We start from the raw sequence: 27,494 nt of genomic DNA, 5'->3' as shown, positions 1-27,494 counted from the left end.
GAAATACATTTTTTAACTGCTGCTGCCACTTAAAATTAGTGTGTGTTCTCTTTAGCAAATAAATGTTCTGAATTACTTTTATCTGCTCATAATAACAGAACAGTTGTTGACTGTCTTCCAAGTAAATACCACTCATAAATCAAGGACAACCAACAAACGGTCGTGTCCACATGGTTACCCTAGATTTGTGAAACTCTCGCGAGATTTCTACGCGTGGTTTCTTCATTGTGCGCGTTGTACAAAATAATTATGCTTTATGATGTGACAACGCTGTGTTTAAGGTCTGCTTAAGTTTAGGCACAAAAAACTTGGTTAGAATTAGGGAAAGATCATGGTTTGGATTAAAATGATCACTCTCACGAGATCTTTCACGGGTTTGTTGTTACCATCTGGACGAGCCCAACAAATCCCTGACCTTTTCAGTTGATGACATTTTTATGCATCTCAGAACAATCTCTGTAAGCTCAAAGCACAAAAACTGTCGCTGTACTGGAAGACACTTTCAATGTGTCATTTTTTAAAAATGTCTTACTTATTGTAATTAATATCATCAATGTTGTATGCTACTATGTATGCACAGGCCTTTCTTATATTCCTTTTATTTGGAAAACAAATAACATGTGTGCCCTATACTTATATTAAACATTTTAAAAGTTTGATAAAGATTTCAAAAACACTCCCATGTGTCATTATCTGTCACAAATACACAGAAGAAGAAATCAGTCTTTAGCATTTTATTAAGTTCCATATACATCAATATTTCTTCAGCTGTAATACAAAAAAAGAAAAAGAAATCAAGTCAAAATCTGACAGATTTTTACAAACAGGGCAGGAACCTTCAAATACATCACTTCATCCATCTCAGTCAGTCACTACTGCAGAGCATCTCAGTTACAATAGCTTATTACCGTACTTTAAGTAGGTTATACAAGTTTAACCAAGCAGACTACTGATGTCCAGATATTTAGTACAACTGTCTTTTCATGCCACTTCAGACTAAACAATGAGTGGAAATGGGAGAGAAAAAGTTGTTCTGCTGTGATATCTGAATTTAGACACAAAACTTTTGATACATTATGCTCAGTAAAACTCAGCCATTGTATGTCAGTATTTAATTTCATATTTCTCATTGGACATGATAACCACAAGGATGGCCTCGGGGATTTTAAACAGGAAAGAAAAAGTAAAAAGACTGTGATCAAAAATAAAGTACATGGAAATATGAGAGCTCCTTAAAGAGTCTTTTCTCCGAGGTAAACTTTCTTCTGAAATGCCTCAATTGTTCACGCTCCTCATTACAGTCCCACTGATGAAGACAGGTCCAAAAAGGTCCCTTACAGCTGAAACGGGAAGCAGGCAGCTCTGCCTGGACAGTTCTGTGGAAGCAGCAGAGCTGATTGCACAGACAGTCAGAGGAGCAGATCCCAAACACAGGATGAGGCAGAGTCCGTCACAGAGTTACAGTTCAGAAAAGCCATATTCTTGGCAAGTGCATTTTGTTTCAGCATATCAGCAATGTGCGATGCTTTCTAAGAGGCTGAAGAAGACTGTAGCTTGTTGTTATGAGACCTACAGAATGCGGAGAGAGGGGAAAGTTGAGAGCCCTTTGCATTTTTTTTAGTTTATTGTCGTGACATCTTGACAATGATCACAAAGACACAAAGGATGCAAAGGGGTCAGCGGATGATCCTGCAGCCATGTTGGTGTAAAATGCCTTTATTACTGAAGAGATCTTCCACAACTACAAACTGAGGTTATTTTGTGAAGTGAGGAATATGATGAGGTTTTAGGTCAAATTCCTCACTTGTTGTAGTACATTTTAGTCTTATAAAATAATACTATCTAAAATGATTTGTTTCATAATTATTTAAAACATCCAAACATTCACTTACAGTCAGATATATCTTACAACCACTGTACATGATAAAAAGTATGTACATTCAAAAAAGTCACTGTAACAACCAGCTAAATCAAACTCAAGGGGAAGGAACATACAAAACCTCTCATAAATATTTCTCTATAATAAAATATGCAGCTTTGTATATTTCTATAACTGGTAAGGTCAACACATTATTCAATCCAATTTAGATGTACATCAGAAAATAAATACAAATTAAGAACTAAAATGCATTTAAAATCCCATTGAAAACAATGAAACGACAGTGATGGATTGTTAATTAAGGCTAATATCCTGATTTGGTGAAATGATGAAAAGAAAGCATGTCCCTCAATTACACAATCAACTAATGTCAACATGGCTGCTATTTTCTGATTATTACAGAATATCCTAATTATAGTTGGTAACTCAAAACTTTCAATTGGTGGCATTTGCATGAAAGCACATTTGGTGTTTGAGTGTGTGTTCTTGTGTTATTTTTTCCTTAGTAATGGATATTTTTGTGGTTTTTGAAACAAAGTTTCCATGCCATTATTACTAGAGACCCCTGCATCCAGTCCAGACTCCAGCTAGACTGGCCCATTTAAGAATCTGACAATCTGTAAGAAAGAAGAAAATGGGATGGCATAAATCAAAAGGCATGCAGCAAAGGTGAACAGACACAAATGCAAGATGATACACGATGTAACATGGCACTAAGTTCTGTTAAGACACTGGACATAATGTCTTAACCCTTGTCAGCTTTGTTGGTTTTAGTACAGCCAAGCAAACCTTAGAACTGTCTGATAGTTTAAAGCCAACTCTAGTCTACAAGAAAAGCTCCTTCTAGTGCAAAATACCATTACAACACACATGCCAGTGGTACAAACAAAAGTAAAAAGTGAATGGCAGGCATAAATGCACACATTTAGAAAAGAACAAATGAAACTGACATGACAGAACCTTTTTAATACGCTAGTGTGGCCAGAGTCGAAGCTTTTCAGCACACACACATAAGCATGGAAAAGGAGAGAGAAACGTGAAGAGTTTGCAGTTGTAAGAGTTCCTAACCTTACCTGCTCGCTTTGAAACATTTCAGCTTCTGTACAAAGAAGCCTTCAAGCACCTCGGCACACTGAAAGAAGGGCGTGTCATTGGGGTTGTAGTAGCGGCAGTTGTCAAAGATTTTGGTCACGTCGGCCACAAACTCTGTGAGCTTGTGGTAATGTCGCTTTTGCAAACGGCTTTCCATTGTTGAAAAGTCTAGAAAAAGGGACAGAGAGATATATGAAGTTTGAGAATAACATGCACACAACATTACCTTTTCCAATACAAAATACGATGAAGCTAAATGACTTTCTATCTGGATCATTTAATCAGCATCAGTATTTTACCATTTCCTTGTTTACCTAAGAAGTTGGTTCTTCATAGTATGAAAAGCATAGGTGTTACTAATAAGATTAATGATCGCTCTGTTCAATTCAAGTGTCCCAGTAAACCAGCCAGTGTACACAATGCCAGGACCCTGAAACCACAGCAGCTGAATGGAATTCAATCATCAATATTTTACCTATGAGTTTCCCACTATATGACTGTTCATGAAAAGGTACTATGAGGCAGACACATTGGACTTTTTTTTTTTGAAGAAGTCAGCCGCAAACGATTGCTATGATTTGTTCTATCTTACCCATTGGCTCCTTGATCACGCGATAATAATCAGGTGCATCATGGGGATCCACTGGTTCAAGGAAAGGCCATGCCATTTTGTGAGACTGTTGAAAAAACAAGAAATTATTACAGAATACATTTTAAAAATGAGTTCCAATAATACTAAAACCACAAAAGGACAACAGGCAATTGAGCAACAATTATCCATTAAGTTTGCTAAGTAATGACTCTAAATTATTCAAAATATTCTTGCAATACACTAGAAAAAGCAACATCTAATGATAACTGTTTCACTGCTAAAAAGCTTTTGATAGGGTAGAGTGGTCTTATTTGTTTTATGTTCTATCTAAATATAGCTTTGGCCCAGTCATTATAAACTGGATTACGGCACGAGAGGTGTGCTCTCTCATTCTTCTTGTTTTGCCATGATGAGCATCTCACAGGATCAACACACATAAAGCAGGAAAACTGGTGGGTTGAGTCAAATCCAATGTTCAGAAGTGTGCTGCGGTCGTACACAACTCTGCCCAAACCACACCAAAACCAGAAAAACAAGCAGAGTCCTCGCAGAGCAGCCGCTGGCACTGGAGCCTTTGGCATGTGCAGGAAGAGCTAAAGAAGATGAACGAGGCATCAAAATTGGTGGATATTACTTTAAGATAAATCTTTATGCTGATGATATATTATTACTGTTGTGTGATACATGCCATTCCATATCACATGCTCTTAACATCATTAAATAATTTGGAGAGTGTTCTGGGTATAAAGTAAACTGCAATGAGAGGTGTAATTTATATAGGATATTCCCGGTTGTCATCCAGGGAGAGGAAGTGAAGAGGATGGACTCATACAAGTACATCGGGAAAGCAAAATGAAAAGAAGCTACAAATTCTAAAACGTGGATGCTTCACAAACATCTTCAACCCGGCAACACAGAAGGTCTATACAGTCACCACAGTTTTAAAGTGGGCACCCAAGATTAGTGTCACCAATTCAGTATCTGACCAAATGTGAAATATAGTCACAATCTCCACTTCAGTTCCTGAGTTATGGTGTTGAATAATGTCCAGAAAAGTGTTTTTACAGAACATTATATCACAGTGAGGTTGACCTTTGACCTTTTGGATATAAAATGTCATCACTTCATCATTTTATCCTATTAGACATGTGTGAAACTTTGTCATAATTAGTGTATAAATTCTTGAGTTATGGCCAAAAACGTGTCTTGTGAGGTCACAGTAACCTTTGACCACCAAATTCTAATCAGTTCATCCTTGAGTCCAAGTGGACATTTGTGCCAGATGTAATGAAATTCCTTCCAGGTGTTCCTGAGATATCATGTTCACGAGAATGGGACATACGTATGTACATACGGATGGACAACCAAAAGCACTTTTTAAATTTGCTTTCAGCTAAGTTTCTACTTCATATTACTTTTATTATGTGAACAATGGCAGTCTGAAATAGGTTCCATACCTGTAACGACCGTAATATTCTTTTCAACCCCTCATAGTCTTTGTCAGTCAGCGGCGTGAGGACTGTCATGGCGTCTTCTGTCGACTGACACTGCGGGCACACGTACACGTCGATGTGATTGGCTTCACTCTGCAGGATGCCCACGCAGCGGCCGTGGTACCAGTTCTGGCAGCGGTCGCAGCCGATGTAAAACCTGCAGGTGAAAATCGGATACATCCTGGTTAGCAAACCAATGACATGTTCTGAAATATAAGGAAATGCTGGGTTGGATTTGGCAGCATTGCTTGGTGTTGAATATAGTGTACGCTGACAGATATCCCTGCTGTCAATCACACCCTCTTCATGAACATTATGGTATTAGCTGATGACAGTTATGTAACGTGTTAGGAGCCATACTGCGATTCGTCGTATGGTGTCCGGCAGATGCAGTACAGCTCTTCATTGCTTCCTCCCTCTTGGCCACGTTTACAGTCATTGCACACAAAGTCCTCTAACTTCTTAGCCTCCTTCTCTGTAATGCCAACGCATGCGCCATGGAACCAGTTGGAGCACAGGTCACACCCTATGTAAAACCTGAGAGGAAAAGATCATTTTTGCGTCACTGAAATCATCCTAAGCATTACATTCAAATCAGAGGAAATGTGCAAAATGTCTCTCCAGACAGCTTACTTTGACTCGTCGTAGGCTGTTTTGCAGATACAGTACAATTTGGTGTCCTTCTTGTGATCCTTTGAGGTAGAGGAGAGCTTCTTCTTCTTCTTGTGTTTTGATGAGCTGGGATCTCTGTCTTTGTCTCTGTCCCTATCTCTGTCCTTGTCCTTGTCTCTGTCCCTGTCCCGATGTCTATCCCGCTCTCGGTCTCTCTCCCTCTCTCGATCCCGATCTCGGTCTTTGTCTCTGTCTCTATATCTGTCCCTGTCCCTATCCCTGTCTCTGTCCCGTTTCTTGTCCTTGTCATGATGCCTGTCCCTGTCTCGGTTTCTGTCTTTGTCTCGCTCCTCTTCCCTCTTGCGTTTATGGGATGAGGAGGGTGAGGTCACTGTGTGGGTACTGTGAGAGGAATGAGTAGTGTGAGAAGAATGGGAGGAGTGGGAAGAGTGGGAAGAATGGGAGGCTGCCTTGACAGTTGCTGCGGCTGCCTGGGCGATAGCAGCTCGGGCTTTCTCCTTTTCTTTCTGTAGCCTGGCTATGTCCCGCCTCAGCTCCTCCTGAGAGGGAGACAAGACATGTAACGTAATGTTTAGTATCCCACTTCCCTGATTTTAAACTCTCTAAATTTTATGTCTGATAAAGAAAATATTTTGACTCAAATGCCGAATGCCTGCTAACCTGCACTTGCAGCTGCAGCTCCTTGTCCAGCAGAGCCCTCTTCTTCAGGATCTCAGCCTTCAGCTGCTCTTTGTGCTTGTACAGCAGCGCAGTCAGCTTGGTGGCATTCTGCTTGGAGCGTTTCTGCTCCACCACCTCCTCCTTCTTTCTCTTCTTAGCTGCCTGCTTCTCGTCCTTCTCAATCTTGTCGAGAATGAACTTCATCACCTGGTTGCACACAATCATTCTGAAGAAAGAGGACGGTGGAGCGTTAGATACATCAGAGTTATTTTGGTTCAGTTGGTGGTGCAGTTAAGTGATGGCTATTCAGTAAAATGAAATATTATTTGACATAAAGCTCAACACTTGTGTGATTATTAAGACCCAAACCTCTGGTTCTCCTCTCGCTCAGCCGCAGCCAGGGTCTTCCTCTGTTTCAGCTGTTCTGCTGTAGCGTTCTGCTTCACTACCGCCTGAAATAAAGAAAACGTTCCATTAATATTCATAGTGTCTAGACGCTTTATGTATGGATGCTGTAAGAAATCAATAATTGCTGTTTTTGAGTCCCACCTGTTTCTGGATGCCATCCCCAGGGCTAACAGCCTGCTGATTCAGCTCTTTCTGTTCCCTTTTAGCCTCATGAGTCTTCTTCTTCTTTGGTTGTTGTTGTTGCTGTTGCTGCTGCTGCTGGTCTCTGAGCTGCTGCATCCTCTGGAGCTGCTCCTGCACACTTGCCGGTGCCTGTATGGTCACCATGTTCTGGATCTGGTGGGCCTGAATTTGCCCCCCTGTCTGCTGGATCTGGATAGGCAGCTGTAGTTTGATCTGCTGGGGAACTGTGCCACCCTGCTGCTGTGCCTGTGCCTGGATCTGGGCTTGGATCTGGGCTGCAACGTGTGGTGGCAGGGCTGAGAGGAGCTGGACTGGTTGTTGGAGCCCTGGAACAGTGATGAGCTGATGCCTGATTGGAGACTGGACCTGAAGCTGAGGCTGCGCTTGAACTTGAGTTTGGTTCTGAGGCTGGAACTGAACTTGGAGCTTAGCTTGGACTTGGGGTTGGCCTTGGACCTGAAGCTGTTGCTGAACCTGGGTGGGCTGCTGTGACTGGACTTGTAACTGGGGCTGGGTTTGGACTTGGGCTTGCTGCGGGGCCTGAGGTTGAGGGTGAATCTGGTTCTGTTGCTGGAACTGGACCTGAACCTGGGGATGGAGTTGGGTTTGGATCTGGGGCTGGAGCTGATTTTGGGCCTGAGTCTGAACCTGAGGCTGCGACTGAACCTGGGGTTGTGGTTGGACCTGAGGCTGTTGCTGAGCCTGGGGTTGGGTTTGCGCCTGTGTTTGAAGTGGAACCTGTACCTGTGAGTGGTACTGAGGTTGGACCCTTGACTGGAGCTGGGTCTGGGCTGGCGTCTGGACCTGGGCCTGGGGCAAGGTTTGGTTTTGGGACTGAAACTGCACCTGAGGTCGAATTTGAGCAAGTGGTTGTACTTGGGCTTGGGGTAGTTGCTGAGTTTGTGGCTGAAACTGAACTCGGACCTGGGGGTGGATTTGGGCTTGTGCTTGGGCCTGGAGATGCTGCATTTGTTGGACTTGGCCATGAGGTTGGACCTGAATCTGTGCACGGATTTGGGCTTGAGGTTGGGGTTGAAGTTGAGTATGGGCTTGGGGCTGGAGCTGAGGTTGGGTGGGTCTCACAGTAGTAACAACAGAAGAGACTGGTAACCCCTTCATATGAACCTGCACTGCCGAGACTGGTATTTGAGTCACCTGCTGCATGGATACAACGGCAGGGTGCTGGACTTGTGCTTGAGATTGTGAAGGAAGAGATGCTTGAGGCAGAGGGGTAACAGGTGAATGTGTGGAGACTGATGCAGGGGTGGAGGCAGGTACAGTAGCCAGGGGAGGTGGCTGCACGGGTGCTGCAGCCTGCTGGGCTGGTTGAACCGGAGTCTGGGCTTGAGATGAGGCCGGGGTCCAAACCTGGGGCTGAGCTGCCCTCCGCTCTGTCAGAGCTACAACAAGAGGGAGAAGTTAAAAGAAAAAAGTATTAAACTACACAATTTTTCAAACCAAAGTCAACAATTGTATATATGGTGTCGATGGTGATCAATGTGTGTATTTGGGGGACTTGCGGTGGGTTCGTTACCTGGCACTGAAGGTGTTGTAGAGGTGGCTGTGACTGGTGTGACAACAGCATTGGCCACAGCAGCATGAAGGGGAACGGGAGCTGTAGCTTGGATTTGGGTTAGAGCTTTGGCTGGGGAGGGGACAGCAATTTGGGTGGACACAACAGCGATGACAGGAGTGGAGACGGGAGCAAGAGCAGGGGTTGGAACTGGGACAGGTGAGGGGAGAGAGGCAGAAACAGGTATTTGGGCCGAGTGAGTAGCCGCTGTAGCAGCAACTTGGGCAGCAGCCTTGACTGAGATGGGTGCTAAAGCAGGGGCAGGAGCAGTAACATGCATCTGGACAGGGGCAGGACTGAAGCCATGTGTCTGGACCTGGGATTGGGGTGCAACTTGTCCTACAACAGGTAGTGACACTGCAGTTTGGGTTTGTGTAGGGAATGAGCCTGTGGTAAGAGTGGGGACTTGGGTTTGGGCCATGGCTGGGCCTGCATTTAGTGCTGGTGCAGGCATGGATCTTGCAACTTGAGGTTGTGTTGGGACAGAGGCTGGTGTGGAGAATGATGCATGGGCTGCAACTTGCGGCAGTACAGATGAAGGGGTAGCGGTGGAAACTTGTGTTTGCATTGAGACCTGGGCTGCAACCTGTGCTGGGGTAGGCACAAGGATCGAGGCTGGGGTAGGGGCCAAACTTGGCATTTGTGTTGAGGCTGGAACATGTGCTGGGGTGGGTAGAGGGGCTGCCATTTGGGCCTGGGCTAAGACTGAAGGAGTCGTCTGGACTTGTGCAGGGGCTCTGGCTTGAACTGGAGTTGACATTTGGGTTTGAGGGGTCACAGTGGTGGGGGCTGAAGTTGACGCTGATGAGGATGGGGGCATGGGAGTGAAGAGGAAGCGCTGGACCTGGCCATTGGGCATGGCTGCCTGCATTAGCTGCTGACCAGGGCCAGGGATGACTGTTACACCCTGTGGGATGATTTGCAACTGGCCCTGGGTTTGGCCCTGACCCTGGATCACCACCGTCAGACCTGGATTACCTCCCTGTAACATAATTTAATAATTATAAACTTTACTTGTACAGCAACTTTCAAGACAAGGTTTACATAAACAAATAAAAAATAGTAAGACCACAAGAAGGGATGAAAAGAGAAGGACAACAAATACACTAAATAATTCATAGGGTTCACATTTTCACTATAGGAGAAAAAAAATTAGTAGACAAAAAGTGCCCCTCACCTGAGCGCCTTGTGTTAACTGCATGAGCTGTGCCATAGTGAGTTTGACTTGACCCTGCTGTGGTCTGTTGGTCTGGGAGGAAGCTACAGGTGACTGTCCAGAAGCCGAGGTGGCTGCGGAAGGGGATGATGCGGGACCCGCTGCTCTCTGACCTGCAGTTGTCTGCACAGGTGTAGAACCTGGCACAGCTGTGGATCCAGGCTGGACACGGCCCATCTGGGTCAAAGCCTGCTGAGGTTGGCCTAGAAGGGATAAAGAGTGAGTAAGAATGTGTATCTTTTATTTGTAAGGCATGAGCCACAAGATCTGAAGACATATTTGAGAATGGAAATTGACAGAACACCTTGCTGAGCCAACGCTGGACTTCTAACCATTGTTGTGCCCACAGAGGTAGACAGGGTAGATGACTGGTTCACCGTCGTGCCAGGCTGTGTTTGGCCTCCTGTTTTGATGGCCTGTGGCACAAAGGCAACAGAAAAATGATCAATCATCATGCTCAACATTCTTCACTTCAAGTAAAAACTGAAAAGGTTAGGGTGAAAATTCAAAATACCTGTTGCTGAGTAGTTGAGGCAGAGTTGGTGGCTCTGAGGTTCATGTTGCCTGTCGTAGGATGTAGTGTGCTGTATGTCCTCAGGTTTGCAGGAGGCCCAGAGGGGAAAATGCCCAGGACTTTCTGTTGAACCACACCTGTTAATAAGAACGATTATTTAAGGAGAGGAGCAAATACACATTGGGTACATGCAATGATACAGGTCAAGGATGTACAGAAGTGGCAAGACATGCTCATGCACATCCCTTTTTTTGTATCTCATTTATATACAGTAATTTTAATAAAAATTTTCACACACATACATAAACCCTCATGACCGATTAATAAGAAAAAAAAGAAACATTCTGTAGGAAGGAGTTAACATTAACAGAGGGAGTAATACTAAGACACAAGGGTAATAAACAACAATAATAAACATTAATAAATACATTTTTTAAAAACAGAAAAAAAACCAAAACACATGCACATTTATAAAGCAATTCATAACAGTTGCCCTCAGTTCAAGAGATGGCAGTAGTTTAAACACAACTCAGAAACCAGAAATGCCGCTGTACAAAACATCAACAAAAAAATGGCAATCTAACTTTTGGCCATAGAAGCTCTTCCATCTAAAAAAAAAAAAATTACCAATAAAAAAAAAAGAAAAAAAAAAAAGAAACACGGGTAGAATATCCATGCTCACTGTCTTTATCACAAGACAGTCTTTGCTGTTCCATCCATTTTGGCAAGTGCAAGCCCAAACCAGCGGAAATGGATGACACTCGTGCTCCCTACCTCCTTGAGTAGTGGGCATGTTGAGCGTGACAATCTTGCTGTTAGCGGGCAGTGGTAGTTTGGCGGCGAGGACCTGACCAGCCACAGTCACTGGGCTGCCAGCGATCTGGAAGGTTTGTTCTGAGGTGGTGATGCTGCTAGCCATGGTGGCCACCGAGCCAGTGGAGGCTGCAAGACACACCATGCCACCTGCAGTCACGCATACCCACAAGGGCCACCACAACAGCCAGTCTACAGCTGTGGTGTCCACTGGAAGGTTTGAGTCAACAAGGGGGCTGATATTTTGAAAGTCTGGGATTATTGCTTTGCCATGTGTTTATATTGTGATAACACACGGGCTCATGTATCCCTGTAGGATAGAAATTCATTTGAAATCTAGTTTTCAAAAGGATTGAAAGTGGACACCACGAGCCACAAAGTCATTTTGGCAAGCCAATCACATTTACCAATGTAGAAAAATGACACACAAAAAAGAAAAGTTGTGAAAAGTCATGCCGGTGATTGACTTTTTAAATTGATATGACTATCAAACAACGATGGGAAAAAAAGGAAAAATATAAAAATAAAAACGAAAAACCAAAAGAGGCTCTTGTGACAAAACTTTGTTTGTCTGTCCGTCTCTAACAGAATATGATGAAGGGCACATAGGTCTCTAACAAAACCCCTCAATGAAAGATTTCAGATGGGCTTCAAGATGATTCAAATTCTCGTCTTCCACCATCTTACCTGAGCTGTTGTTGTTCTGACCCTGCTTGACCCAGGAAGCAAACGACTGATGGAAGTTCTTGTCTTGCTGGAAGGAGACTGGAGAGCCCAGTTTGGAGGCCAGGACCATTTTGGTTCCAGATGTGACCTGACCTGTCCTGGGGCCTGTGGGCGTTGGGGTAATGGGAGTGCTGGCTGAGGTGGTGGTGGTTGTTGCTGTGGAAGTGGTGGCAGTTGTACTTGGTCTCTGCTGCTCCAGGCGTTTCTATGAACACACGTTGGAACATTTTAAGTACATTGAGTTTGGTGACATTCAAACCCAAACAAGGTCTTATTACACCAGGAAAACTGATGCAGTGTACAGTGTTCCCACCTGCTGGGCAGCCAATCGAGCCTGTTTCAGCTGATTCTCCAAATGTGCCTTGACCTCCTCTGCCGTTTTTAGAGTACTGCCAGTCTTGGAAGGATCTATACCCTGTGACTTCTCCCTCTCCACTCTGTAACACCAAGGAAAAAGCAGACAATCTGGTAAGCACTGTGTTTGAGAAGAATTCAGTGTTCCCCAAAATGATGCTGTTGAAGGAGAGGAGGTGAGCTGTGTGCTTCTCACCTTTCTGCAAAGGCCCTGATCTCCCACAGCTCCAGTTCCTCTTCAGGAACCCATGTTTCCACAGCGATAGGCCCAGTCAGCTTGGCTGGCTCCTGTTTCTTAGGCCTCAAGGCGCTTGAGCGCAGGCCTTTCCTCTGTGGAGTGGGGGTTTCTACTCATAGGAAGGGAGAAACAATCATTTATTATCTTTACAAAAGTTTGCCCAAACTCCTCCAGCCTTCGATCTTGGTCGTACTTCAAATTTGCATTTTAATTTTTTAAAAATCATTGTTTCACAACAAACTTTTATCTTTTACCTTTGGGGGTGTCTCTGTTTCCGAGGGGACAGATAATCTTCCTGATGCAGTATTCTGAGCGGATGCCATAAGGCCCCACATCTTTTCGTTTTATAATCTCTGTTGTGATGATGTCTGTGTCCGTAGTTTCTGTGGAGAGAATCAAATATAATGCAATATTTAGTCACATTACCACAGTCACTCATCAGTACATTGTCAGCCATGTGAGTTTATCTGATTAGTGACGGACTTATGAGCATTTCTGTATTGGTCTTATGACTGCAACTGGTATATAGGCTCGTTTATTTGCTACTTGCTGAAGCTGTCATAACATAATGAGTGCAACAAAATGTAAATTCACTGCAAGTTTATCATCCTGAATACTAACGCCAAACCTTTTTAGGGAGGGGATGATAACTAATAAAACTATACATGTTGTAAAACTTTATACTACTGCTCTAGTTTTTATTACCCTAATTATCACAACAGAGAGAGAAATATGCATGTTTGAAATGATACAGAAACTACTGGAAGGAGGAACTCTCAAAGGCAAGAGCCCAAAGGAAGGACAAGCTCAATATAGGTGAAGCAGAAGAAGGGTTCACCAGTTCCTCACCTTTCCGAGTTGTCCCAACAGCAGCAGAGGGTTTCACAGCCATGTCGTCCCACCTCAGACAGGCCCACAGCAGCCTCAGCATCAAGCTGACCCCTGCCAATGATCTCACAGTCTGGAGACGGTACCTGAGTGGGACACAGTTATAAAAAACATGAGCTAATTTTTCCAACAGCAGTAAGTGTACTTACATACACAGTTTAATTTAATGCTCATGAATAAAAATTAACATTCATGGACAACAGAAAACATCAGCAATGAGAAATGGTGTTGAAAATGGCCATAGTAATAAAAGGTAACAATAAAGTCATTAAAGAAAGACTTTTACCAGGCTGGTGTAAATGTATACTACAAGTGCCAATTTTAAATGTAATCTTTAAGAGTCCCAAACAATCAAGAAACATTTATGTGTAAAAAAGATGTAGCTGTGTTACCGACCTCCATGTGATCCCAAACGTGGGCCGAGGTGAAGGGTAGGGCCATATATCCGGGGCTGGCTTGGCATTGTAGTTGAAGATAGGCACTTCTCTGATGCCTGCTCTCCTCGCTAGCCTCTTCAGGTCATCATTTGGCAGGATGAAGATGCTCTTCTTGCTGCTCTTGGTGACAAACTTGCGGTAGGACGGCAGGGCTGTTCCTGACCGCGCCTTCTTGGATTTGGAGAATCTGAGAAGGCTGACTCGGTCTCTGGTAGAATACTCTTTGCTAATCGTCATGGAAGTGGTTGTTGTTGAACCAGGGCTGCCCATCTTGGCATCTGCTGTGGTGTTGGGTTTGGTCTTCTGGGAAACAGCTGCCCCTGGTGCCAAGGAGCTGGGTTGGGTAATGGAGGAAGTGGAAGTGGTAATAGAGGAGACTGCGCTACTTGCTGCTTGAGACATCACAGCAGCCTTACTAATGTCTGTGGTGGTATTAGTCGTGACAACTGCTTGTGTGGAAGTCTTCACAATTTCGCTACCACTGCAATTGTCAGTACTATTGCTATTCAGAGAAGAAGGGCTCGAAGATGGAAGCTTGTCCAGGGGAACATCCTGATTCTTATTGCTTACTGCACTGAGAGAATCTCCTTTCTCTGCCACATGGTTCTCTAATTTTGGGACTTTCAGGGGAGGTGGATGACCCATGTTGGAGACATCATTCTGGGAGAGGTTTCCATTCACCAGAGGCTCCTTGATATCACCTTGGACTGAGTTTGAGTCTGCAGGAGCAGTGGCCACAGTTTCCCCATTCACCTGCACCGAATTGGTCTTGGTTTGGTCTACCTCCATGCTCTCTGTGTTGTTCTGTCCACTGCCTTGCTCAACTTCCTCATACCCACGTTTCTTAGCATTCTCTCCCACTCGAGCCACCTCTGGCTTCTGTGTTTTCTCTATTGCCTCTGATATACAATTGTTTTTACTGTTGAGCTCAGTGTTTGCTAAGGGTCCTCCGTTCACTTCTTTGTGGGTTGGGGCCTCCCCACCATTCCCCTGCACAGGATTTACCTCTGTCTGCTTGCTGTTATTGGGTGCTGTGGAGTCTGATTTGATATCCATGTTGTCTGTTTTTACCTCCATCTGCTCCTCCTCAAAGTCAAGCTTTTTAACCACATGATCTTTAACTGGTTTGCCCTCCTCCTTCTCCTCTACTTTAACACATGGGGTCACAGCAGGCTGCTGTTTGGCTATGGTGGATCCTTCAGTTTTAACCCCAGAAGGAGGTTTTGTGGCAGCCATTTTTGACTGCAGGGCCGCCTGTCTCATCCGCTCTAGTCTCTGCTTCTCCTCCAAAGTAAACTGTTTTACCCGGCGCTCCAAGAGCCCGTCCAATTTGGAGGGCTTTACCTTCTTCTTGTAAGCTGTTCGCAACTGGAAGCTCTCGCTGACATTCACAACGTCGTAGTAAGGCTTCGAAGCAGCAGTCTCCTCCTTCTTGGGTTGCTCGACTTTCTGGATTGGCTCTTCCCTCACAGGTTGCACAGCAGGCGAGGAAGGGCTTTTGTTCTCAACTTTCTCTACAACAAAGAGTCACAGGGGTCAGTGGATGATGGAAGCAAACGCTTGCACTTTTAAGATAAGTTTCTGTGATGCGCAATCTTTTTGTTTTAGTCCTTTTTAGGACTATTAGGATGAGCAGAAATATATATATTTGCTAACAAAGCATCACGGATTATACAAAGATAAATTAAGATAATTAAACATTTACCTTTTTCGTCACTTGAAGCAGCAGTTTCTGGGCAGGGGTCAACCTCCATTTTTTCATCTTCTCTCTTCTCTTCCACATTCTTTTCCCGCTCCTCCTCTGCGGGTTTGACTTCCTCCTTTGAGGTCTGTCCGTCCTCTGATGAAATGCTCTGAGATGACTCATTAATGGATGCTTGCTCCTTGTCCTCATCCACTGTGTTTGTAGTAGTCTGCTCTTTTTCCGGCAACGTTTTCTGCTTATTTGTGCAAGCTGCTGCTTTTTCCTTGCTCATTTTAGCTGTTGTGAAGATAGCAAGGATAAGTATACGAGCCAAAAGTGCCAGCAGCAGAATATATTGAGAAAAATTAAACTAGTACCAGCCCTTACCCTCCAGTTCTTTGCGGTAGTTTACGTTTGTGTTTCCTGGTAGCTTTGGAACAAAACGTGGCACGTGGGTCTTACTGACCCAGTTCCAGCCACCATACCCAGTCACTCTGTACTCCTCCCCTTTCTGCTTCCATACCTAGACAGAAAAACACTTAGGTGAGTCACAACACAACACAACACAATGAAGCTTCCAGATGAAAAACCACAATATATATGGATGGTCAGAAGATATTTATACGCATTAAATATGAGAAACAAAACCAACAAGACAGCTCTGTAACAATAGTTAAATCAAAATCCCACACAAGTTCTAGGCTCCAATGGCAATTTCATTACTATCCCAATATATCACTGTTTTGATCGTTCAGTGCTGTATCAGTAAGTATGATGTAAAATACATGATCTACTGATGACAGACACTTCTATTTTACCTGGTGTTTGATGGGGATGGTGTATTTGACCCAAGTGGCTTGCTGCAGTGTTTCCTCGTCCTCCAGTTTTTTCTCTCGCTTTTTCACTTTCTCTTTCTCCTCCCTCTCCATGGAGGTCATGCGATGTAGCCTGAAGCAAGAAAATACAGTATATATAACCAAGAGGTAAGGTGCATGGGAAAATTAGGAATCAGACAAATTATTGAATCTGCAGCCTGCAGCTGGGTAGTGCACTTCAAATGGCTGAAGAGTACCTGAGTCCTGTTTAGTTTTTTGGAAAACACACTACATGTTAATATGCTATACAATACAGTGTATGTGCTGTTTGACTCTCATACAATTCCTGCAGAAAGTTTTGTTCTTCCTTTACCTTGTGTGTCCAAGAGAATCTTTCCAAACAGGCAGCATAACCACTGGTTTGATGGCACACTCCAGTATGGCCAAGGCCAGAGCAAATTCTCTGGCCTTGCTGCACATCTGCACTGCTTTGTTCCAGTTGGTCCTAAAAAAAAAAAAAAAGAGAGAAACACAAAGACAAAACTGTATAAAAGAATAAAGATTACACAGACAAAAATGCGTATTTCTTTATTTGAAAATCTTACACCAAGCAAAAATGTGTCTTAATATTTAGCAAGAACCAAAACAAAAATATGTAATATTTTCATTATAGTTTGACATTTTAGGAAATATACATATTTGCTTTCAAGATTTAGATGACAATATTGATAACACTCTTATGTCTGTGGGGGACTTACATAGCTGGAGCCAGCAGCTGGATAGCTTATCTTAAGACTGGAAAGAGGGGCAAACAGCTAGACTGGCTCTGTGTTTAGTCTGTACAAAAACAGACGTGTAAAAACGACTTCTGCGGTGTTATGGGGAGTTATATGCTGGACTAATTCTTGTCAGTGCAATACATGCTAGCTTCCAGTCTTTATGTTAAGCTAAGCTAACCGGCTGCTGGTGGTAGCTTCATATTTATCATACAGACATGTGAGTGGTGTCATTCTTCTTGTCTAATGGCAATAAAGTGAATAAGCTTGTTTCCCAAAAGTCAAACACCTCCTTTAATACCCCATAGCTAGAGGAACGTCATGCCAAATCTGTACAAATATTATCCACTAAATACCTAATGTTGGCAGCTAAATCAATATGGATCTCCCATCACACTGGGACAGCAACTTTTACATAAATTTAGCTGCACTTCATGGTGAATTGAATTTCCTGACACCTGATCTAAGTTGTACCTGTGTGATGCCCAGTTAGGGTGCATAAATGGTGCAGGGACATTGGTCTCCAGCTGGATGATGGTGAGACGCAAGGTGGAGACAGTCAGGCTCCGTGAACCATAGATGGAGCCATTCCACTTGAACTCGGAGGCGGGAGTTAAGCTGAACTTGTGGGAGAGGTGGCGTCTCTTGTCATGGTCCTCACGGTGCTGATGTTTGTTGAGGGCCAGGACATTGGTGCTGTACTGGTTGTGGTAGACCCTGTATTTACCTTCCTGACCCAATTTGAACAAGTTGTTCAAATTCACCGCAAGGTCCCTTTTAAAGAAGCTGAGACGCGAAGCTTCACCGTCAGAGTGTGCGGGAGATGACTGAAAAATGCAAGGAGACGTAACATTCAATCAAACTACAAGCCATGGAGAAGAATAAAAGCTGTTTTTTAAAGGATGCTCTATTCTAGCAGCTTTAATAAGCAGAGATTGGTAACAATTTTAAATTTTATGATTTTTTCAGTATTGATAGCAAGCAAAAACATGGGAAATCATTTTTCTACAAACCTCTTTTTGCCATTTAATCAAATAAGCTAGTGCTATGCAATGCTGTTTTTACTACTGTCTGAACATTTTTGCCGGAATAAAATGCAATAAAAAATTGACAAAACTATTATTCAAATCAAGAAATATCTAAGTAAACAAGAATAAGAATATGACCAAGCATTTGGAAACAACATTTATGTATTTGACAGTTTATGACAAGAGGTGCTATGGGCATGTTCAGTATTCATATTTCTTTCATTTTAACCAAAGTAATTATAAAGTTAAACAGTGTTTTTGTTCTCGACTGCAGTTTCAAAAACCACACTCATGACTCACCTCTTTGCTGCCTCTGGGCGTTTGGTTATTAGAGTCCCGTGCTGCTGTCCCTCTATCATTCTTCACCCTTTCGTTATATTCCTCTGTCATTCAGAAAGTAAATGACACCATCAGGGCAACAGCAAAGCCAACATTGATTCAAATGGAGACACTGAGAGACTGTTAAACACAACTGAACTGGTTCCAAAGTGTGTTTTATTGTTTGCACTCCAAAATGTCCTTTATGACTCTTTCTGTTTACCTGTCCCATCCTGGCTGGTAAAAGAGGACTGGGATGACCTATCGGCCAGGTCAGGCTGCTCTGGTTTCCTGAGTCTCCCACATCCAGAAACCTGGCTGCTGCCACTACTCGACTCGGGCTGAGATGATGGCTGCAGCTGATCTTGGGTTTGTGCTTGCGTGTCATTAGGATGTGGGTCTTCACTGCCAGACTCTGCTTTAATGTCCTCATCTAAAAAAAAAAAAAAAAATGGTAGGAAAAACTGAGTACAGGTATAAAACCAAGTATTAATGGTGCAAGGAGCGAAAGTGAGCGTCAGTATTACAAGTAACATGCTCCTTGTAAAGACAGCAGCTGTGTGCAAAAATGACAACATCTCTACAATTCAGAAATAAATAGTCAGCATATGAGTAACAAATTGTTAAAAAAAAAATAAAAATGTTTAGAGGAGCATTAAGTGCTTTTTCAGTTAAAGCCTATAAAATCAAACCCATTATGGACAGTAAAAGCTGCACACTTTCAAACTAAGCTATGCAGTTGCTGCAAAGCCAAATTAAGACATGAGCTCTGTCACTGAGTTGTTACAGGAGAGAGTCCTGCATATATTGTATATTTGCATCTTTTTGTTGATGAGGAAGCAGGTGGGGCTTCAAGGCAGCAAGCCTTTTGTTGAGCAACAGGAAAGCACCCAAATGCACATGAACTGGCATGAGAATAAGGAGCTGGTTGTGACAGACGTGGTGTGCTAACTGCTGCCAGGGACACCGTCTACCACATTGCCAAAAGCGGGCTTTTCAAGACTATGAGTGCAGGGGATGATGTATAACACAAGACGAGAAATGAATGCACCACAAATGGAACATTTAGCTACCAAAGCAGCTGCTGAATGCACCAGCTTTAGTTTTATGTTTAGAGTAGGACAAGACGAATGGCTGAAAATGGCCTGCAACGGTTTAAGATCTCTGTGGAACAATTAAACGAGGGGAGAAAATATCTTCTCACTATCTAATTTGATGTGTAGAGAGGATAATGACGGGATGCTGTGAAAGGGAGTCTGCAAAAGATCAGGCTAATTATGGTCACTCCATTGTTGCATCAGTGGTGAGAGCTTAATTGTTTTGGTTGAGCTACTCAAAGAAAGGAGGAGAGTTTGTACAAATGAACATCATTTAACTTGATGTTTTGTCTGCGGAGGCTCAAATGTTATTTATGTGCAGGCAACAAGCATAGAGACTCACAAAGTCGTGTTTCACTGTGTGTGGAGGATCATTCTCTGCACAATTACAAGTGCGAACAGGGAATATGTGTAATAAAATGCTCAAAGACACACACACACACACACACACACACACAGTAGAATGAAGCCATGTGAAACACAGATGTTCCATTAACCAGCAGCCTGCCAACACAATAAATGCAAACTGGCTGAACAACATCAAACTGAGACCAGTAATAAAGAGCTAGCATGGCAACATATTATGCTGGAACCCCCAAGGGAACAGCCACACTGATCTTTCACAACGGGGACGGAATTTTGGAGAGCTATCGAAACCTTGCAGGCATAGCAGAGGTATAAGAAGAAACACTGATCTTAGTGGTGCTACTTTAGAGAGAAAAATATAATAAATTCAAAGACATGCACCTGCAATCATCCTCATAATATGCCAGCTTTGCCTCGGATGGTTTAAACTGTATTAAATACAGCCTCCTCCACGGTCTTGGCGTTTAGTTTCACTATAATTTATCCAAAAACGAAACCTTGCAAATCCAATTAGCAAAAAACAGTGACAACAAATCTGTCCTTCCAAAAACAAACTTAAACCGATTTTAGCTTAAAACAAATGTAAACCTGACAGACAGAAACGTCATTAACACAGTCTAGACAAGATACATTTCCGTGAAAAAGACTATAAAATTATTAATATATACAAACAAAACAGATCAGTGTAGCTGCCTCCTTACACGCAAAAAAGCTAATGAGCAGGACAGAGTATGGTTAGCAACAACCAGCGGCAACAAGCAGACAGATGAGGATGGATGCACACGTGCAGCTGGATAAGTAGTGGAGGATGAGTTGAATGGCTAGAGATGCAGGTGATAGCATGACACCGGACCGGACATGAGTACCTGTCCTTTCCTGCTTTGCCACTGGAGGGGACTCCCCGCTCTCCTGGGCAGGCTGCGTTTCCTTGTTTGATTCAAGGGATTCCGTTTTAGGTACGGCTGCGTCCTGGGTGGCTGAGCCGGGGTTAGGATCAGACACGCAGCTCTCCTCTGCAGCTGGGGGAACCGCTGCTGCTGTGGCATGACATACATACCAGGAGTCAGGATATCTTTTATCAGCAAGTCAAGCATAAGTAAAGGAATCTTGTCTTGATATCGCTGCAGAGACATCACTGACACAGTTTCACTTTGCACAGTTTTGTGAAAACTACACCTGCTGTTACCAGTGCTGTAGGGTTTCTCTACTTAGAGGAATTAGAGAGTGAGCTACAGTCGACTCCTAAACAAAAGCCTGTATATAAAACTGTCCACCTCACTTTTACCTTGTGAACTAGCTTCTTCCTTGGCCTCAGTGTCTTTGTGCTGTCCGTTGTCAAGCTGTGAAGTGAACCTGGCAGGGTCTTCGGCTGTCTTAACAGAGCCTGTTTCTGCTTCCTGCTTTGCCTCTTCAGCTCGCCTCTTTGCTTCCTGTCTCTCCCGCATGACCTTCATACGTTCCAGGATCACATCTACATACAAAAAGGAAACATGTCAATCTTTTTAAATAAAAGGCAACAATTACATCTATTCAAACACTTTCAAAACACTTGACATTAGACAATAACATTTAGACAAATATAAACTGCTGTCTTGAGCGACTGCTTTTTCTAAGTGAAGACAATTTCATAATGAGCCTGAGATCATAGTACAGTAGTAGGAAAAAAAACTTGGGACAAACAAAACAACATGAGCGGGAATTGAATGTTTGGTTAAAGATTTATGTTGGTTATATAGTGAAGGACTGAAAAATGATTTTCCAGAGTCATGGTGACGCCTTCAAATGTCTTGTTTTGTCCGACCAATAGCCCAAAACCCAAATATAATCAGTTTACTATCATGTATGACAAGGAAAAGCATAAAAATCATCACATTTCAGAAGCTGAAACCAGCATTTTTTTGTCATTTTAGCTTTAAAAAATAACTGAAATGATTATTTGATTATCAAAATAGTTAGCAGAAAAGGTTTTTGTTGATTGACTAATTGATTAATCGACCACTGGTTTCAGCTCAAACATTGTGTAAATACAGTCCATACTGCACCGTACTGTATCAGTTATTGGGTCAAAAACATTCACATTTCAATAATATTCCACATTCCTTCAGTTTCCATTTGATTCCACTTGCTCCAAAAAGTAAATAAGAAAAAAAGTTGAAAGAAGCATAACATATCCAAACGATAAAATGCTGATTTTCTACTTCAGGTGACTTTTGATTGGTTAATCTGTGTGAACTGAGGAATAACTAACATAGTAATAGTATGGACTGGGTTTCCCATGATTATATTCAATATAATCTGTAACATGAATCTACAACAGCAAAAAAAATAAATCCAATCTACACACATTAAGACAATGCAGATTTTCTTTCCCCAGAAGGCCAAAATCTCCAGAGAACTGTGTTTTATAATTACAGTTTTCACTGGGACAGAAACAGCAGTTGAACAGCAAGGTGCAGGCTGCATTGTGCAGCGGCAGCAGTGGGCTTTTAACGGATGAAAAATGCCAGCAATACCCATAAATCATTGGTAAAGGCAGAAAAGATAAGAAAAAAAATATATTCTGCAAAACATCTCCTTCCATTTGGGGCCGCAGAACACCTATCCAAACCTTTAGCTGTTGACAGAATGCCAGCAACACATCCCACATAAAACATAGTGCCTCACTGTCTTTCTGAGAACTGGAATCAGGCAGTTTGGTGATATAAACAGGAAAACTGTTACAAAAACAGACAGATATGGCAGCCAGTCAAAAAGAAACGGAAACTGCTGGCATAGTAATCAAAAGTCTTCCAACCACTCCTCGGAGAAGGGTACCAGGGGAAAACAGTTGCTGGTTGTCTGAGAGAACATGAAGCAGGAAGAAAGAAGCAGCACTTAACATTTCTGTGTCAACTGCCATCATAGCAGAGAGCTGCTGCCTGAGAGGAAGAACTACAGTATGTTACCTGGAGCTGAGACACATTGCAGAATGTAACCCTGCAGGACACAAACACACCACTACACAGCTTGAGTCACACACCGCCTGATCATTAACTGTCAGATAACACACCGTCCCCCGCCCCCATGTCACCTTCAAGCGCTGCTCGCATGAATCTGATCTCTTAACCACAACGTGATTACACTACTTCAACTTCTTTAAAATTGAACACAACTGTGGGGTATAGAGATGATTATCAAATCTGTACCGTTGACAGCAGTGAGGTAGGCTTTATTGTTGCCACGGGCTTTGTTGGTAAGATCTTCTGTGATGTCCATGTGAGCTTGCACTTCCTCCTTCATTTCCTCCAGAGTGGCATAGAGGTCCATCTCCCAGTACCCCTTATCCAGGCACTCCAGGAGCTCTTCCAGCTGTGCCTTGGTGCTATAGTACCAGATCTTTTTCTTCTCATGCTCCCCATCTTCCTCACTGGGAAGAGACAACAGGATAGATTAGACACACTGCTGAATATTAGAACAAACTGTCTCTGCATGCAGAACCACGTCACCTCCTCTACCACTTCACTGTAAGGCATCGCTAAAAGAACAAAAACAGCTCTGTGTACAACACAATATAAACATGTTCACTGTATAAAACAAGGCATTACATTATACTTATTGTCTAACTTATAATTTATATTACTAATACCTAGTATAATAACATCACAGGTGTTCATTTATAACTTTTTTAGTTTCTACTTTTTTTTTATAACCAATTAAATGAAATAAACTCTGTTGGTAGGGGGAACTCTGTATAAGCTGAAAGAATTACATTTCCATACTAGATTTTCATTGCAAAAGCAAGCTGATTCATAGAAAATGAAACCTAAAATTTGTGACAAAGCTGAGTGTCAAGGGGCAAGTTAAACAGTGTAGTAGACTGCTCATCTACCCCAAGTGTCTCATTAATATTCTCTTAGTGCACAACAGTCCAGCTCAAGCATTGAGTCCCCTTTTCCTCCAAATCAAAAACATTAAAGGCCTCTGCCAGATACCGTCTAACAATAGCGCTAAGGTGAACTGAGACTCTTTACTTGTGAAGGCTGTGCTCAAACACAGCGTATGTTGGCATTAAGGAAAAGCATCACTGCCAAAAAAACATGATTATGTGCCAAAAGTGTTTCCCGGTGACTTTCATTTACATTCTCTAGCTCTTTCACATTTGAGGTTGAAACAGCACAAACACACACGTGGTGTCGAGATCAGTCTGGTAACGTGAGACCTTTAGGAAGCTGAATGCAACTGGCTACGATCATGTTTGCATGTGTTTGTTCATCTGTCCAAACGTGGAGCCAATGTTTGTCTTTTGACTTTATAGTGTTTCATAAGTCTATCTAACCACATGGGTCACAGGTAACTAAATAGCTGCTACTTGACTGTGGTGATATGTTGTGCATCAACACTAAAACTCAGCTGCTCCTCAGATCTTTTAACGATTTCCCACAATGCAATCAAATATCAACATATATTGACAGACCTCTCCATGCATGTAAAACAAACCCTTTAATAATTAATTAAATGTGTTAGTTTTTGATTATATCTCCACTGACAACTGATATTTTATGATTGAGTTATTATTGCCCAGCCCTACTTCATGCCTTCCTGTGCCCTGTTTTGAACAACTTGCAAAAGAGTTAGTGGTGAATTAAACATGCCACTGTGTTTGACCAGCACTGAACTAGTGATAATGCTGTGTTTTTCTCTCTTCTTGTTTTGAAAGTATTCAGTGATAATATCTGTATTGAGTTGATGTGTGATGTAATGTGTTGTCCTGCGCTAAATGTGTCTCTGAGCTGTTATTACAGTCGGTCAAAGAGAATAATGTTCTGTTCTGTCAATATATGTTCACCTAGTTAAATAAATAAAAATTATCAAATATTTACAATTGCTATTTATTTTCATTTGTGGTGCTGCCTTTATGCACATTCATCTGTTTTAGGAAGTAAAAGGGGTCAGCGAGGGTCCTAACTTACACAATAATCCTTCTGTTTAGGAACCAGTATTTCCGCTGGTGGCGGTCATATCCAATGGGCTCCTGGCGGATATAAGGCCTGTTCTTCTGTGCCTCTGTCACAGAGTCTGTGACACCGGGCACCTTGTGTGCAACACAAATCTCACACTGCCACTCGTCCTCTGGAACCTCCTCCAGTGGCGGTTTCACACACTCCAGGTGGTAGACCGCTGAGCAGGTCTCACAGCACAGCAGGTCACCAAGGCGGTGACACACGCGGCAGTGGTCGTCATACTGCATAACGCCGTCAGACATCAGCTCTTCACGAGCAATGTTGGTAGTGAGAAACTGATCCACCAAGAACTGTAGTACCTTGATCTTACTATCAAGTGGACCATAGGGATACTCATCCACCTCCTGGTATGGCAGGACATGATGGTACTCCCGGTCGCTCTCGCAGTATGCCCGCAATACCTCAGGCCATGTCATGCCATCAATAAAGTACAGAGTGGAGTTTGCGCTGTCCTTGAGGTCAGCAGGGCCAAAGGTAGTGTTGGAGGAGTCCTCCTCACGTAGGATGGCCTTCAACAGGGAAATATGGGTCTCTGCTATTAAAGTGCACTGCTCCTGGCCTACCAGTGCTGCACAGAAGTCCTCAAAACGGAAAGGGGAGAGACGCAGCACCGTGCTGAAGTTCCTTAGCACCTCGTAGATGGAGGTGGCGTTGAGCAGCTCCTCATTAGGCACCAGGAGATCCTCAGAGGTCTCTGGAAGCTCAAGAGCGGGTATCTCCTTCTCCTCCAGGATGGGTGTGCGAGGTCGGGGAGCCCGTGCTTTTTTCTTCCCTGTGGGATACACAATGATATTAGTAAACCATGACTACATTGCTTTAATCCATAGGCAACAGTAGAGGAAATAACTTGAATATGAGTATGAAAGGAGGGAAAGTCTTTAAATACTATCACATTATCTATATTGAAGTATTGCAACTAAGTACTATTATACTTGATCCTCCCAGTATCAACAGCTCTTCTATAGACCAACATAGCAAAAACCCTATTTTATTAACCAATAGCACCAACATACAGATGGATATATGTGCATATTTTCTAAATAAAGTTATAATTCCATTTATTTTCAGACATGCAGCTTGCCAGGACTATTCAAAGAACCAAAAAAACCAATATATTTTGCACCAAAATGTTGAGAGTCGTGCTTGTGAAGTCTGGTTTCAAATTTGTGGGCAAAACTTCTGAACTATACTACTTTGGTTCAACACATGGTCAGTGTCATTATTAGCAAGACGAGGCTGCCTCCTATATCCAGGAAAACACCAGCTGTCCAACAATGTAAATGTTAGTCGGACATTATAAACCCTCTTGCTTGACATTAGTATGTCAGTGTTTTGATGAGTTTGGAACGATGAACTACAGCTGGAAGCTGACAGTGACAAAAATGACAGGCATGCTAGCCTAGCTCAGTTAGTAAGCTAGCTCATTTCTCCTTCTCTTAATGAATTAATTTCAGTCAATTACTGCAATTTCTATTCAACCAAGAAGCACTGAATGTTGAGGATAGCTAACTATAAAAACGTTAAGTTGCCGTTATGACAGCAGGCTGCATGAGCTAATTTGACTTGCTAACATTAGCACGTTAGCAGCTAAGTTTTTGACTTAAATGCAACTGAATGATATTTGGAGCTATGGGCAATTCGTAGTTCTTCATAAGATAAGTGGCAATTATTTGAAAGGTGTGCTTTATGGTGTGTTGGCAGCAAGGTAAGCTAGTGATACAGCTACCGACTCAGTCCACCTGCAGCAGCATTAGTGAGCGGACTGCGGCCTGTGTTCATTCTCCATTTTGAACAATAACCTCATTGCTTCCTGCCGCGGATGATCAAAAACTATCATCTGCAGCATTTCGTGGTACATTTTCCAAACCATGCAGTGTGTGTTGAGACGTGCTGTTTGTTACCCGGAGTGCTGGCGTGTGTGCTCTGACTCCGAAAGCTGCTCTCTGTACAGTAGCTGGCACCATCATCCTCCTCCTCCTCCTCCTCTTCGTCCAGCACATCATCACCATCATCAAGGCAGTCAGAGTCCTCTTTCAGGGCCTCGTCCTCTTCGGACTGGGGTTCCTCCTCAATAAAGTCGTCCTCCTCCGACCTCAAACTGACAGCATCGTCGTCCTCCTCACTCTCGTGGTCGTCGTACACCACTGTTTTGGACGTAGCCGTCCGCCTTCCCCCTCTTCTTCCTCCTCTTCCTCCTCTGCCGCCGCCTCTGCCTCGTCCCCTGCCCCGTGTTGACGTGACGGATCCCCCTTTCCTCTTTCTGCCCGGCTTGGTAGTTTCCCTTGTGGGACTCTCCACGTCTTCCTCCCCGCTGTCCCTCGCCCTGGGCTTCAGATTCCTCCTGGGTCGTAAGCCCCTGGCCGTCGGAGCGGAGGGCTCCGCGGCTGGCAGCGGTTTGGGCGGCCTGCCTCTTTTCCCTCTCATGATAGGCGAAGACTTATTTTACAATCCCGATGCTTGCGGTTGTTTAGCCCGCGCGGACCCGAGCGAAAGCGACACCTCCACGAAGCTGGCTCTGCTGGGATTCAGACGGTGCAGTAACCCCGTGAAGCCCCCGCGTGTTTTCGGGTGTGAAAGCTCAAAATGTGAGCCCGGCGTCCCGTTTAGGTTCACTCAGAGCCGCCATTTTTCTTCTTCTCTGCCTCTCTGGCTGAACAAACAGCAGGCCCTCGCTACAGTGGTCACGTGGTGGCACTGCTTCCAGCTCAGTG

The 27,494-nt window shown here is 43.3% G+C and overlaps 1 protein-coding gene across 4 annotated transcripts; it reads right to left on the bottom strand.

The window, feature by feature from the left end:
• Positions 1–719: 719 nt before the first annotated feature.
• Positions 720–27,494, bottom strand: LOC121883631 (nucleosome-remodeling factor subunit BPTF-like). Of its 4 annotated transcripts, none has more exons than XM_042392012.1 (31): positions 26,685–27,494; positions 24,733–25,555; positions 22,969–23,189; positions 21,069–21,254; positions 20,650–20,823; positions 18,544–18,753; positions 18,303–18,385; positions 17,449–17,801; positions 16,572–16,703; positions 16,202–16,331; positions 15,771–15,906; positions 15,405–15,680; positions 13,659–15,213; positions 13,224–13,348; positions 12,629–12,757; positions 12,333–12,483; positions 12,096–12,219; positions 11,744–11,987; positions 10,244–10,380; positions 10,034–10,145; positions 9,691–9,932; positions 8,475–9,495; positions 6,899–8,340; positions 6,719–6,801; positions 6,350–6,575; positions 5,690–6,228; positions 5,417–5,593; positions 5,021–5,213; positions 3,564–3,648; positions 2,953–3,139; positions 720–2,496 (listed from the first exon to the last, which is right to left on the bottom strand). In XM_042392012.1, exons 1-31 carry the CDS (start codon positions 27,205–27,207, stop codon positions 2,481–2,483), a joined length of 10,035 nt encoding a protein of 3,344 aa, XP_042247946.1. In that variant the 5' UTR covers positions 27,208–27,494; the 3' UTR covers positions 720–2,480. The 4 variants fall into 4 exon arrangements, with proteins under 4 accessions (XP_042247946.1, XP_042247947.1, XP_042247948.1 ...); XM_042392013.1 differs by having other exon boundaries at positions 20,650–20,820; positions 26,685–27,493; XM_042392014.1 differs by having other exon boundaries at positions 20,650–20,817; positions 26,685–27,493.

This window comes from Thunnus maccoyii, chromosome 18, assembly GCF_910596095.1.
Source record: "Thunnus maccoyii chromosome 18, fThuMac1.1, whole genome shotgun sequence".
Taxonomy (NCBI): domain Eukaryota; kingdom Metazoa; phylum Chordata; class Actinopteri; order Scombriformes; family Scombridae; genus Thunnus; species Thunnus maccoyii.
The sequence above is the reverse complement of the archived record's forward strand: the minus strand, read 5'-3'. Positions and strand labels throughout refer to the sequence as shown.